This window comes from Lepus europaeus, chromosome 14, assembly GCF_033115175.1.
Source record: "Lepus europaeus isolate LE1 chromosome 14, mLepTim1.pri, whole genome shotgun sequence".
Classification (NCBI taxonomy): domain Eukaryota; kingdom Metazoa; phylum Chordata; class Mammalia; order Lagomorpha; family Leporidae; genus Lepus; species Lepus europaeus.
The window spans coordinates 60,940,681-60,954,866 of NC_084840.1; the positions used below are offsets into that span (position 1 = coordinate 60,940,681).

General features: G+C 40.9%; 1 protein-coding gene across 2 annotated transcripts in view; it reads right to left on the reverse strand.

Annotated features, from left to right (window-relative positions):
• PLD5 (phospholipase D family member 5) overlaps window positions 1-14,186 on the reverse strand; it is a 405,904-nt gene that overhangs the window by 109,398 nt on the left and 282,320 nt on the right. For both annotated transcript variants that reach the window (XM_062211388.1, XM_062211389.1), the window contains one exon: window positions 8,295-8,422. In XM_062211388.1, coding sequence (XP_062067372.1) covers window positions 8,295-8,422 — 128 coding nt within the window. The remainder of the gene's footprint in view (window positions 1-8,294; window positions 8,423-14,186) is intronic.

Below are 14,186 nucleotides of genomic sequence, written 5' to 3' on the forward strand. Positions count from 1 at the left end.
CTGCTTCCAACAGAGGACCAGCCAGGGAAAAAAAAATTTTGTTTTTTTTTTTTCCACCATGAAGCATTCCCACACTTATGCTTGCCTTTGAGTCTCTCCCAAGCTCAAATGACACTGGCTGACACCCATGCTAATGTGAGCATGCTTGTTCTCATTTGAGTGGTCTTCATTTATTTCCACATCCTGTTCAATTTCTTCTCTTTTATAAAAGATTTATTGATTAGAGAGAGAGAATTATAGACAAAGAGAGAGAGAGAGACAGAGAGAGAGGTCTTCCATATGCTGGCTCACTTCCCCAAATGGCTGCAACGGCCAAAGGTAGGCCGATCCGAAGCCAGGAGCTTCTTCCGAGTCCCCAACGTGGTTATAGGCGCCCAAGAACATGAGCCATCTTCCACCACCTTCTCAGGCCATTAGCAGACAGCTGGATTGGAAGAGGAGCAGCTGAGACATGAACTGGCACCCACATGGGATGCCAGTGCTGCAGGCAGAAGTTTATCCTACTATACCACAGTGCTGGTCCTCATTTTTTCTCTTTACTGCTGGTCTGATGAATACTCAGAAATCTCCTTAAGTTGGGTTTCTAAACTCCAAGATTCTACTTCTATCCCTTAGATTTGTGCAATGTACACAGTTGGCCAATTGTCTTCTGGGTATTACCCAGAACAGCAAGGTTTAGATACAGAATGGATGTAATATCTATAGAATGTAGAATGAAGCTCTATGGCAAGAAATTAAAGACCTCTTCAGAAATGCACATAGCACACCCTTGGATGCTGCTGTCTGCCTCACTGTACCATTAACCAGGTCATGTATTTGTGGGCAAACCTGACATTTGCGAAATCTTTGCCAAAGACAATACATGCAAATAAGTATCTCTGATCTATTGACCTAGAGAACTCTTATCAAGGAAGGAAATAAATTTCCCTATCACACACTCTAATGGCTACAATGGACTGGGCAGTACCATGCTGTAATATATGGTGCTAGGTACATTTTAGTATCTCATTTGGTCTCCTGAATAGTTGCTGGAGGAGAGTATTATTAACTCAATTGTAGAGACGAATAAATGGAAACTTAGGTGAAAGAACTTGCTCAGAGTAATACAACTTTAAGATGTAGAAAAAAATTAAATTTTAATCCTGACTCCACTTACCACAGTGTTGTATTGGCAAATATGCTTAGAAACAGCCAATGAAAATAGTAAGACTAGCAAAACAGCAAATGTAGATTCAGCCTCTGCTTTTGCAAGTATGGAGTCAATAGAACTAGAAGCAAAAGCCCACAAATAGGCTACTTTAATATTACTTAATTTTATTATTTCAAAGGCAGAGAGTGACAGAGAAGGAGAGAGAGAGTTAGACGAGAAACCTCCCATCCATTGGTTTACTCCTCAAATGCCCACAATAGTCAGGGTTGCACCAGGCCAAAGCCAGAAGGCAGAAACTCCATCCAGCTCTCTTCTGTGGGTGGTAAGGATCTCAAGTACTTGAGCCATCACCTACCAGGGATGCTACTTTTGAAGTATCATATTTGAATTCTACGCATCATATTTTCAGACAGTCTTAAAATAAATGGACTAGAAACCTAGAAAAAAGTGACCAAGATTGAGATCTCAAGACATGTCATGCAAGGATATCTCAGACTAGCACACATTTTAGAACATTTCAGGAAGTAGTAGCTGAAGGAACGTATGAAGGAAAATTTTGAAAATAGATGTTTACTTGGGAATGACCTACTTACTAAATCTCCTGTTAGGAAAGGCAAGTACAAGAGACCAAATGCGGCTCTTATTTTGTCATGTAATTACATAAATTGAGACTACAGCAAACAACAAGCTACGTTTGCAAGAACGTCATGCCTGAGAGGCTAGCAAAAAGGTTTCTCTATTTATGCTTCTTATGAACAACATCGTTTGTCAAATTGTAATCTTAAAAATTGTAGAAAATGTACAAGACTTAGTTATTCAAATGCAGTCTGCTAATACATATATTTTATTAAAAATGGAGGCTTTCACCTCATTTATTTTTAAATGCATATGCAAACAAGAATGACCTTTCTGAGAAGCCTAAAGTAATCTTTTAAATCAATATGGGGTGAATTAATCATTTGTTTTCCCTCATTACACATTCCCTAAGGAATATTAATGATTCTCTGTTGTACTGGCAGTTTAATTGCCTTTACTTTGCTTCATTTTCATTTTTGGTTCTGATATCTAGCTACCTGTGTTACCAACGCACCACTTCCCTAAGAGCTAAAATACGTCTGTCAAAACTCATCAGCTCTGAGGAAAACATCAGCCCAGAGACAGCAAGAAACCGGATGACAGGATGGGCAATAACACAGTGAACTCCTCCTGCCCACGGTCATATTCGCTGGGTCTTCAAAACTCTGTCTCTGCACTCTGATCTTTTAATTGAAAGAAAAAAGGACAAGGAGAGGGAATCGAAGACACTTTAAGCCTTGATGCTTTTTCCCATTGTTAACAACAGGCTACAACCTCAACCCACAGGAAGACTTGAAAGAAGTCACAGAGCTCTGTGAGGCATAGGGGGTGTGAATTGTGTTCATGTCCCTCTAAATGGTTACTGCAGATACAGCAGTTAGGATCAGCAGCTTTAGGTTCAGTAAAGAACTATCATGATGAGGTGCTGAACTATTACATGAAATGCCGCCATATTGGTCAATCTCTTTGCTGCTTCTCCATCTGCCTATTGGACACCAGGACTGCCCCTTTGTCCTGATAGTCTGCATTTCTGTTGACAGAATGGTCCTTCTCCAAGTGTGCCTAGCTCCAGATGCTGGAAACAATGTCCAGTCTGTGTTTCCTTTGGCTCACTCCTCACATCCCATCAGTCACAGTGACATAGCACTGCTGGTCTCCACGCCTCATCAACCTTCCAGTTCTCATAGCTACTATCTGCAGTACTATGGCTTCTCCAAAAAGTAGACATAACACTGCCCCTTGCTCTACACAGGGGATTGGTTCCAGGAACTTACCCTCACCAAATCTAAGGATGCTCAATTCCCTTATATTAAGTGGTGTAGTCTCACATATTATATATACATTACATACATATATTTTATATCCATATACATACACATCCTCTGGTATAACTTACAGCTCTAAATTGCTTATAATACCTAACACAATGTATATGCAATATGAATAGCTATTGTGCTGCATTGTTCACAGAATAAGCAAGAATAAAGTACGTACAAAGTATGTACATGTTCAGAACAAATATAATTTTTTCCCAAATTTTCTCAGTGGTTGGTTGAATTTGTAGATGGAGAACCCACAGAAACAGAGGGAACTGACCACCCATACACACTCACACACGTACACACACAAGGGTACATATGAGGGTTCTTCAAAAATTTTGTGAAAAAAGGAATAAAAAGGTACATTTATCTTGGTGCAAAAGTTTTTGAAATTCATGTGTAGTTTTTTCATAAAATATATTTTCCACAAACTTTTTGAAATACTGTGTGTGTGGTTATAGAGAGAGAGAAAGAGAAAGGTATTTATTTTAAAGAATTTTCTCACACACAACTGGGGCATTGGCAAGTCTGAAATCTAAAGGACAGGCAGGAAGACTGCAAAGTCTGGCAGGGTTTCTATGCTGCAGTCTTGAAAAGACTTCCTTCATCTTTAGGACCCCTTCCCCCACTTTTTGTTCTTATGGCCTTCAACCTACTGGATGAAGCCATTAACACTCTAGAGAAAGATCTGCTTTGCTCAAATCTATCGATAGAAAGGGGCATCACATCTGGAAAACAGCTCCCTAGCAACCCCCAGCCCTATGATTAAACAACTGGGCCCCACTGTCTCACATGTTGACACACAGAACCTACCTCTACATGGCCGTCATTCACTCCTTTCATAGTGGTCTGCCTCCTCTAGTCCCTGCTCCCTGCGCATTTTCTCTGGAATGGATCCAGTAGAGGCATGCGCTGATCACAGATCTTCAGTGGTTACCTCTGGGCATGCAGGACTGAAGCCACATCCTACCCTGGGCACCTGCATCCTTCCATTGCTTATCCTTGCCTTTCCCAGTTTTAGGTTCCAAGGCCTTCCATCTGGGACACTTTGCTCCTGCAAAAAGCTGCTCCTGGATCTTCTAACACCCCATACTTGCTCCCAACTTTGTGTCCTTGCTCACTCTGTTCCACTTATAAGATCTTTCTTCGTCACCTCATTCACACAGGTGTGCTCACCAGCTGAAATCCCCCCTTCTCACTGTGGCCTTTGCTCTTTAGTCTGCAGGTCTTCCCAAGCCCCATAGTATTTATTGTGATCTTCCCTAATTACATACCAAGGCTGCCTTCAAGGGCAAGGCTCCAAGTTCAGAAGGCTCTGTGTTTGGCTTCATGCTTTCCTGTTACCATGTTTAAATTTTTTATAATTTTTTTAAAGGAGGCTTCATTTTTCATTTTTGCCTGGGTACCCAAATTATTTCTCTAATGCCTGGTCATGTTCACTTTAAATAATGATTGAAAATTGTGTTTGCAAACAGGACTACATAATTTTTATGGGCTTATGTCTTTTTTTTCAGTCCTCTGAGTAGAGTAAATGTGCAATAAGTAGCTGTTAATTATCTTTACCACATGAGACTAAGCCTTGACTTGCCAGTTGTCCAGTTTGTCGCTAAGGAGACAGAGCCCTACTATTACCAGCTATGGACTCGCATGCTGAGGCACACCAAGAGCTGGCTTATTTTCATATTTAACTTTTAGCTCTTTTCACAATACAGGTAGGCTGAGATTAAAATACACATTAACAGGATTTAAATAGGCCTGTTCTTATTCATTCTAATTACATTGAAGTACACTATTTAAAAATCTCCTCATCCTAGAGATGTCGGATTCTTGTGACCGATGAACATATGGAACCTGACCTTTAACTCCAGCCCAATGGTTCACTTGAGTGATTTTGTTCAAAACATTATAAATGTAACTTTTTCTAAAAACGTGTTTTTCACCTTTTCTTTCCCAAGCTTTATTGTAGTGTCACGCCTCCAGAGCCCTATGGTGGAAGACTGCTGTGCCTTTTTCTTTCAGCTTCATACACTGCTTAGTCTTTTGTTTGCTTTGTTAAGAGCTGTGTTGTTCATTCCCCCATGCTGTTTTTAGGAGCTCCTGAGAGTCACAAATCCAAGCCAATGTGAAGGCCTGTGGTGGTTCACTTTCTTCCTGAAGGACTCCTGGTGGCCAAGAATACCAGGGGGGGGCATCTGATGGATTGGAGGATGCAAGGGGTATGAAGGCAATACACATTGATTTCCTAGTCTTTGAGTCAACCTAGAGATCAAGTGTGTTTGCAGAAATCAAGTATTAAGCCACAGTGGGTGTCATTCTACTGCCACCACATCACCCCGGGTTTGTAATTGGAAAGGTATGAATGTTGTTAGTTGTTCTTAAAGATAAAAAGGAGAGAGAGGAAACCTGTAAGTTATCAAAAAAGCCAATGATTTTTCCTATATAATTCATTTCAAAACTTACTGGAAGTGGGCATTTAGCCTGGGATTAGGATACCCACGTCTGACATCAGAATGTTAGATTCAGTCCCTGGCTCCTGACTCCATTTTCCTGCTACTTCAGACCTTGGGAAGCAGCAGTGATGGCTCAAGTAGCAGGGCCCCTGCCACTCATGTGGGAGACCTGGATTGAGGTCCTAGCTCCTAATTTCAGCTCCCAGCTGTCACAGGTATTAGTTGAGGGAACTAGCAGATGGAAGATCCTTCTCTCTACTCCTCTATTTCTGTTTGCCTCTCTTATAAATAAATAGAAACTAGCATTGTGGCACAGCAGGTTAAGCTGTGCCTACACTGTCAGTCTCTCGTGTGGGCACCTGTTTGGGTCCATGCTGCTCTGCTTTCAATACAGCCCCCTGTTGGTGTGCCCGAGAAGGAAGCAGAGGATGGTCCAGGTGCTTGAGCCCAATAGCCATGTAGGAAATCCAGATGGATTTGCAGGCTCCTTGCTTCAGCCTGTGGCCATTTGGGGAGCAAATCAGCAGAAGGAAGTTCTAACACTGCCTTTTAAATAAACAAATAACTCTTTAAAGCAAAACAGAGAAATAAAAATTTAAAATAGTGACAGTGAAATAAAAGTAAGGGATTGCAAACTAGATGCCTGGGTTTGAATTCTAGCATCACTACTTCCTGGAAGGTGACCTTGGATACATAACTGAGCTGTGTCTATTTAGCGTCTTTCTTTGTTAAATAAAGTGACAGTACTGTTTACAAGAAAGGTTGTTGTGAGTTTTGAATAATTTATAGTTCAGGCTCTTTACATGCTTAGAGGAATGACCAGTATAAAGACCTCGTTCACTGGAGCTGTTTTATCTTTTTTCCTACTTACCATAGATTTGAGACAACAATTGACAGCAAGGATTGTGGCTTTCACTGGAAAACCTTACAAAATATAAACCTGATGACACTGGCTCAATCTGACACTTGGAAAATATAATTCTTCATGTAATTGTTAGCTTTGCATACAACTTTGCACAAAGTCACACCAAGTCCCAAGTAACTGAATACAGCTGAAAGGCACATTAATTTAAGGTGGGTGACTAATAACACGATCCCAAATACCCAGGGCTGTGGCAAAGGGGCTCCAGATAGCAGATAGTATTAGCAGATAGTATTAGCACACAAGAGTGGTGCCCCCAGAGAGGTCCTGAGGAGGTCAGGAGCTGATATAGAGAGGCAGGGAAGCCAATAGGATGCTAAATGTACACAAACAAGATTTTCAATCCTGCCTACTCCCTGGCTTATTTCTCCCCTCCACCTCCATCAAAGAATCTCTCGTTCGAGAGGCAAACTGAAAAGAATGCTAAGAGAATAGGAGTGAGGCTTCAGTTTTTAAGAGTTTGGTTTAGCAGCAGAAACATGTGATACTGGTGACTTTGGAATGATTTATATCTGAATCTTGGATTGCTGGAATTATATCTGAGTCCCAAATCACCAGTCTAAAACATCTAGACTCCGCCTACTTAACTGTCAATCTAAGGAATATGAGAACCACCTCTAAATGCTTGAGTCTTACACAGATTAAAGAGTTTTTCGTTTTGTTTTGTTTTTCCAGCAGCAATGGATCTGTTTTGTTTTTACTCCTACCTTATTAGGAAGGTAGAGAAATAACATCTATCATTAGATTGTTATGACAAATGAAAAAAATCTATACAAAGCCATTAGCATCATACCTGACACATAAATTGCACATAAACAGCCTTTCAGCAGGTAAGGAGTTCTACCACCATGTCCCAGTTTCCTGACCCCCAGGGAATTTAACCCGCTATTAAATTCACAACAGACAGTAGAATGCAGATTTCCACAAAAGAAGCCCAAATGGCTAAAATCATTGAAACCCTAGAGAGTCCCACCAACTTGTGCATTTTATTTAAGCCTGATGCTTTTCTCTAAGCAGCCCAAGATCTCTCTTCCTCCAGGACAAAAGGTGAGCAGGATTCTCCATCTGCCTTCACTTCAGGAAGATGTTCAGAGCATGCAGTGTTTTTTCATGTTTTCTTATGTGAATTTACATTGGATCATGAATTAAGTTTATTTTTAATCCCTGCATTACTTGTGCTACAGACCTAAGAAATAGCTTGTTCATCCATCTAGGTTTTTAAAGCATGACTTTGTAAGTATATTGGGGCCAAAAGAGAGAAACCTAAAATATCCACCATGTTTATTCTTTCTCATTGTGTGGCTTAGCACCTGAGAACAAGCAAGCAGGAGACCAGATCAGCTCCTACACAGATGAGATGCCCCTTCAGCTTCATAATGCAGAGGTTATAATTCTTCAGTTCCTCCTGAGAGAGACATTAAAGGAAATCACAAGGGGCTGACTGGTTGTAGGAAAGGAGCCTCACTGTTGTGAAATCCAGCTTCCCAGTGTTTTCCCACTTCCCCTGATTGTTGTACACCTCTGGGATTTTTTATATGAAGGGAAGCTAGGCACATCATCTTTGGATGTCATCCTGAAAATTTAACTTTGAGGAGTGTGAATTACATATCAACTTGCTCTAAAGAATGTGGGAGCAGCATTTGAATTACAAAAGCATGGAAGCAAAGCAAGTTTTTTTTGGTTCTGTTTCGTCCTTCCTTTTTGTTAAAAGGACAAGGAAAGGTTTACCATTTTAACATTAACCAAAAAGGAGTCACTTAAACCTACACACAAAATTAATAAATGTGGAAGATTTTCTTTCCCTCAACTGTAGCACAGTGGCTGAGCCCGTTTTGATGCTGACCGAACTTGGAATTTAGACAACTTGGAAAGATTACCTGTCCCAGAGACTGCCAGTCCAAACCGGCACTGCCGATATAAACGTGCTGTTTGTCCACAATCCAGAAGGAGGACTGCAGCCGGCCCTTGTTGTATGCGGTCATGTTCATGTACGTCACCTCGGCCCCTAGGAGTTCAAGGAGAGCCCGTCAGCCTCTGCTTCAAGTTCCTGCACTGACAACCAGTCATCCAGCAGCAGCAAAAGTCATTGCTTGTTATCAACCCACAATCAGGAAAGCCAAATACTTAATTTAGGTTGATGCAAGGAGTAGCCTCAAGGCACTGCTCTGTCCCCCAAAAGAAAAAAATACAAAGGAGACAAGAAGAGATTTCCTCTAGTTGTGGAAGGGATTGTGTACACAGTGCCAAGACCAGGACTTCTCAAGTCACTCAAATCTACATTACAGCCCTGACTGTCATTTACTACCTGGATGGTGAGGCAGGGGCACCATACTCTTATTTTTCTTCTTTTGGAATCATCTTTAAAATAGTTTTGCCATCAATGAAAAGGTCAACTTTGTTCAGCATTTTAACTTTCTGAAAAAATTAGACCCATGCTTTCTTTTTCAACTTTTATTAATAAATATAAATTTCCAAAGTACAACATTTGGATTATAGTGGCTTTTCCCCCCATAACCTCCTTCCCACCTGCAACCATCCCATCTCCCACTCCCTCTCCTATGCCATTCTTCATCAAGATTCATTTTTAATTATCTTTACATATAGAAGATCAGCTTAGTATATACTACGCGAAGATTTCAACAGTTTGCACCCACACAGAAACACAAAGTATGTAGCACTGTCTGAATAGTAGTTTTACTATTAATTCACATAGTACAACACCTTAAGGACAGAGATCCTACATGTGCAGTAGGTGCACAGTGAATCCTATTGTTGATTTAACAATTGACACTTTTATGACGTCAGTAATCACCCAAGGCTCTTGTCATGAGCTGCCAAGGCTATGGAGGCCTCTTGAGTTCACAAACTCTGATCTTACTTAGACAAGGCCATAGTCAAAGTAGAAGTTCTCTACTCCTTTCAGAGAAAGGTACCTCCTTCTTTGATGGCCCTGTTCTTTCCACTGGGATCTCACTTGCAGAGATATTTCATTTAGGTCCCTTTTTTTTTTTTTTTTTTTTTTTTTCCCAGAGTGTCTTGGCTTTCAATGCCTAAAATATTCTCATGGGCTCTTCAGTCAGATCCAAATGCCTTAAAGGCTGATTCTGAGGCCAGAGTGCTGTTTAGGGCATTTGCCATTCTATGAGTCTGCTGTGTATCCTGCTTCCCATGTCGGATCATTCTCTCCTTTTTGATTCTATCAATTATTATTTGCAGACACTGGACTTATTTATGTAATCCCTTTGACACTTAATCCTATCTTTTTGATCAATTATGAACTCAAAACTGATCACTTTAACAAGTAAGATGGCATTGGTACATGCTACCTTGATGGGATTGAATTGGAATCCCCTGGTACGTTTCTAGCTCTACCATTAGGAGTAAGTCCGAGTCAGCATGTGCTTAATTGTACATCTCCTCCCTTTCTTATTCCCACTCTTATATTTAACAGGGATCACTGTTCAGTTAATTTTAAATGCCTAAGAATAATTGTGTGCTAATTAAAGAGTTCAACCAGTGGTATTAAGTAGAACAAAAAAATACTAAAAGGAATAAAATAATCAGTTGTTCCTCTACAGTCAGGACAAGGGCTGATCAAGTCATTGTTTCTCATATTGTCCATTTCACTTCAACCAATATCCTTTTAGGTGCTCAGTTAGTTGTCACTGATCAGGGAGAACATTTGATATTTGACCCTTTGGGCTGGCTTATTTCACTCAGCATGATGTTTTCCAGATTCCTCCATTTTGTTGTAAGTGACCGGATTTCATTTTTTTTTTTTTACTGCTGTGTAGTATTCTATAGAGTACATATCCCATAATTTTTTTATCTGGTCTTCTGTTGATGGGCATTTAGGTTGATTCCACGTCTTAGCTATTGTGAATTGAGCTTCAATAAACATTGAGGTGCAGACAGCTCTTTTATTTGCCACTTTATTTTCCTTTGGGTAAATTCCAAGGAGTGGGATGGCTGGGTAATGTGGTAGGGCTATATTCAGGTTTCTGAGCAACCTCCATCTGTCTTCCATAGTGGCTTTACCAGTTTGCATTCCCACCAACAGTGGATTAGTGTCACTTTTTCCCCACATTCTCACCAGCATCTGTTGTTAGTTGATTTTGTATGTAAGCCATTCTAACCAGGGTGAGCTGAAACCTCTTTGTGGTTTTGATTTGCATTTCCCTGATGGCTAGTGATTCTGAACATTTTTTTCATGTGTCTGTTGGCCATTTGGATTTCCTCTTTTGAAAAATGTCTATTTAGGGCCAGCACCATGGCTCACTAGGCTAATCCTCCACCTGCGGCACTGGCACCCCAGGTTCTAGTCCCAGTTGGGGTGCCGGATTCTGTCCCAGTTGCTCCTCTTCCAGTCCAGCCCTCTGCTGTGGCCCGGGCGTGCAATGGAGGATGGCCCAGGTCCTTGGGCTCTGCACCCGCATGGGAGACCAGGAGGAAGCACCTGGCTCCTGGCTTCAGATCGCCGCAGCGCGCCGGCTGTAGTGGCCACTTGGGGGGTGAACCAACGGAAAAAGTAAGACCTTTCTCTCTGTCTCTGTCTAACTCTCCCTGTCAAAAAAAAAAAAAAAAAGAAAAAAGAAAAAAAAATGTCTATTTAGGTCCTTGGCCCATCTCTTAAGTGGGTTGTTTGTTTTGTTGTTGTGGAGTTTCTTGAGCTCATTGTAGATTCTGGTTATTAAACATTTATCGGTTGCATAATTTGCAAATATTTTTTTTCCCATTCTGTCGGCTGTCTCTTTGCTTTCCTATTTCTTTTGCAGTACAGAAACTTCTCAATTTGATGTCATCCCAATTGTTAATTTTGGCTTTGACTGCCGGTGCCTCTGGTGATTCATGCTTTCTATTCATTCCTTCCCTTCTTTACAGGCCTTTACTTCTCCAACCCCTCCTTCATTACTTAATAAGGATTTAGTATTTTCTTGGCTTTGTAAAATCAGATAGTTCTAATTCAAGAAATGATTATTCTGGCTTTACTGAAATACAACCTGAGTGGTTAACTGTGTCCCTCAGACCAATGCTAACTCCAAAAACACATTTGAAGAGCTGAATTTGACCAATTGTTTTCAGCATAATGTAGCAGAATCCTCTGTGAAGCCTTTATTATTGCTGCCTCAAATGCATTTACAAACCGTCAAAAGAAGCATATAGTCCATTCACTGCAAGGTTATTTGAATAAATTTCTGCCCAAAGTCCATTCTCTTTAAAATGACAGACTTATATGCACATATTTAATGAACTAAACTGCTCTGTCTTCAGATATTCAATGTTAATGATGAGACTATATTCCAGTGGCACACTTCCTTCTCAGAACCTATATTCCCAGAGGAACATATAACACTGTATGCATAAGCATTCCCTTCAGGATATTAGGAAAGAGGGGAAGTGATTTATACCATGGATTTAACCTCTAAGTCTTCGGACAATGAAGCTATGCACCCAGGCTCCTTGTGGCTATGGATGGGGGAGGATCCGAGGGGACAGGAGATTCAGGCAGATTTTGAGAGTAGAGCAGTTTCTTTCTCCTAGAAGTGACACATGTAAGTTCTTCAGCCTCTAGCCTTTCTAGCAAAGTCACATCCATGGGAGAGTTACAGATTCCAGAAGAGGAATTCTTAGGTATAGCAGAATCTGAATGTTTTAAGCGGCTGCTTACCATGGCCAATATGGAGACTGTAATCTGCATGGGGTTGCGGTAGGTCCAAGGGACACAGCCAAATCTCCCACATGCAGGAGCAGAGCCCTTCTCTTTAATACACCAAAGTCACTTCCTAGGGTTTCCACAACAAAGCATCAATAACTGGTGTTTGAATGCAACAGAAACTCATTCTCTCTCAGTTCTGGAGATCTGAAGTCCAACTCAAGGTGCTGGCAGGACGATACTTGCTCTGAAAGCTTATAGCAGAGGCTCTTCCCCCGCCTCTTCTGATGGTGGTTATCAATCTTTGGCGTTCCTTGGCTTATGCAGCAACATTCTAAGATCTGCCTGTCTTGTCACTTGGGATCTTCTTCCTATGTATCTATTTTTTCTTATGAAGATACTAATCCTGTTGGGTGGTGTCTACCTCACTGCAGTATGGCCACATCTTAACGACATCTGCATCAACTCTGTTTTCAGGTAAGATCACACTCTGTGGTCCTAGGGGTCAGGTCTCGCGCGTATCTTTCTGGGGGACACAATTCAACCGATACTGAGACTCAGGTCACATAACTAACTGGCCATGACTTCAACAGCAGGAAGCATGTTCTCTTGTCTCTTCAAGGAAGACAAGGAAGTGATCTTGGTGTTTGCCTCAGGTTCCACATTAAGCATGCACCTCCAGCCAAGCCTTCCTTTGCTTTCTTTTTCTGCCTAGAAATAAAGTGAACCCTATGTGAAACCATGAGACCCTCATCTTCTGGCCTGGGACGCTGCTGAGACCTGGCTCCCTGACTGGTTGCTGCATTGCAAGAGATGGCTTATTAGTTCTGAGAGTGCCCATCTATTCTCATTCACGTCACTTGCTGTCCCAACCCTCTGCCCCCCTGAAGCACAGCTCCAAAAGTACCAAGTTATTTCGCTGCAATTTAGCCTACAGAGTTTTATTTCACAGGCCAAAGGTTTCATGTTGAGTCCACTAAGATTCTGCAGCTATGTACTGAGGCCTGCTTTACAAAGGAAACAATTTGCTTTTGGCAAACCTTTACTGAGTCTCTAATAAATACCAAAACGCCATGCTATGTGAAATCAGGGATAAGAGGCCTAACATGCTTGATTACAATTTAGGCACACTGAAATGTTGTTTTAATCCATTCAGGCTGCTATACCAGCATGCCATAAACTGAGTAGCTCATCAACAATGTATATTTATTTCTCACAGTACTGAAGCTTGAGAAGTCTAAGATCAAGGCACTGGCAGAATCAGTGCCTGGCCAGTAACTACTTTGTTTCATAGATAGTAACTTCTTGTTGTATCATCACACGGCAGAATGGACAAGAGGTCTCTCTGGGGCTTCTTTTATAAAGGCACTGGTCCCATTCATCAGGGCTCTGTCCCATCCCCCAGCACCATCACCTTAGGGGTTAGGATTTCAATCAATGAATTTTGGAGGGACACAAACATTCACGTCCCAGAAGTGTAATCTTTAAAATAATCGGAATCTGCTCCATTCCTGCTGTTTGGCCAGCAAGGAGGGCACTGGATATCTGAGAGATCAGGAGGAAGCTTCCATTGCTGCATCAGGGAACCCGAAGTGAAAGCTAAGAATACAAAGAACAGTGAATGTCATCACAGTTCCCTCTAGGGCCACAAGTAACTGTAGAGAGGCCAGCAGCACTGAATGCATAAATCAAGTAATATGTAGGAATAGTAACTCCCATGAATGCAGTACTCTGTGTGTCTAGCACCAAGAAAAGTATGTTACAACAGTGCCATGTGGTATGCCTAAATTTCTCTGTTTTATAATAAACTATTGTACTTGGCATAAGCAAATCCACTAAATACATTTGATGATACATTTGAAAAAATATACTTCTGTATATGGTTTTTTATAATATTTCCCCATTAAAATTTTTTTCTATCCTTCCTATATCCCTGAAGGAATATACTCTTATACTCTTATCTTAATTTATACTTGGATAGAAATAGTTAATAACCTCTAAACTATCCTTCAGTTTACTACTAGCATATTAGTATTTTACTTAAGAAAATGTATAGCTACATGTACTTTCAGAAATGCTTTGCTGTTTGGTTTTAGAAATTATCCTCTTCTTGCTA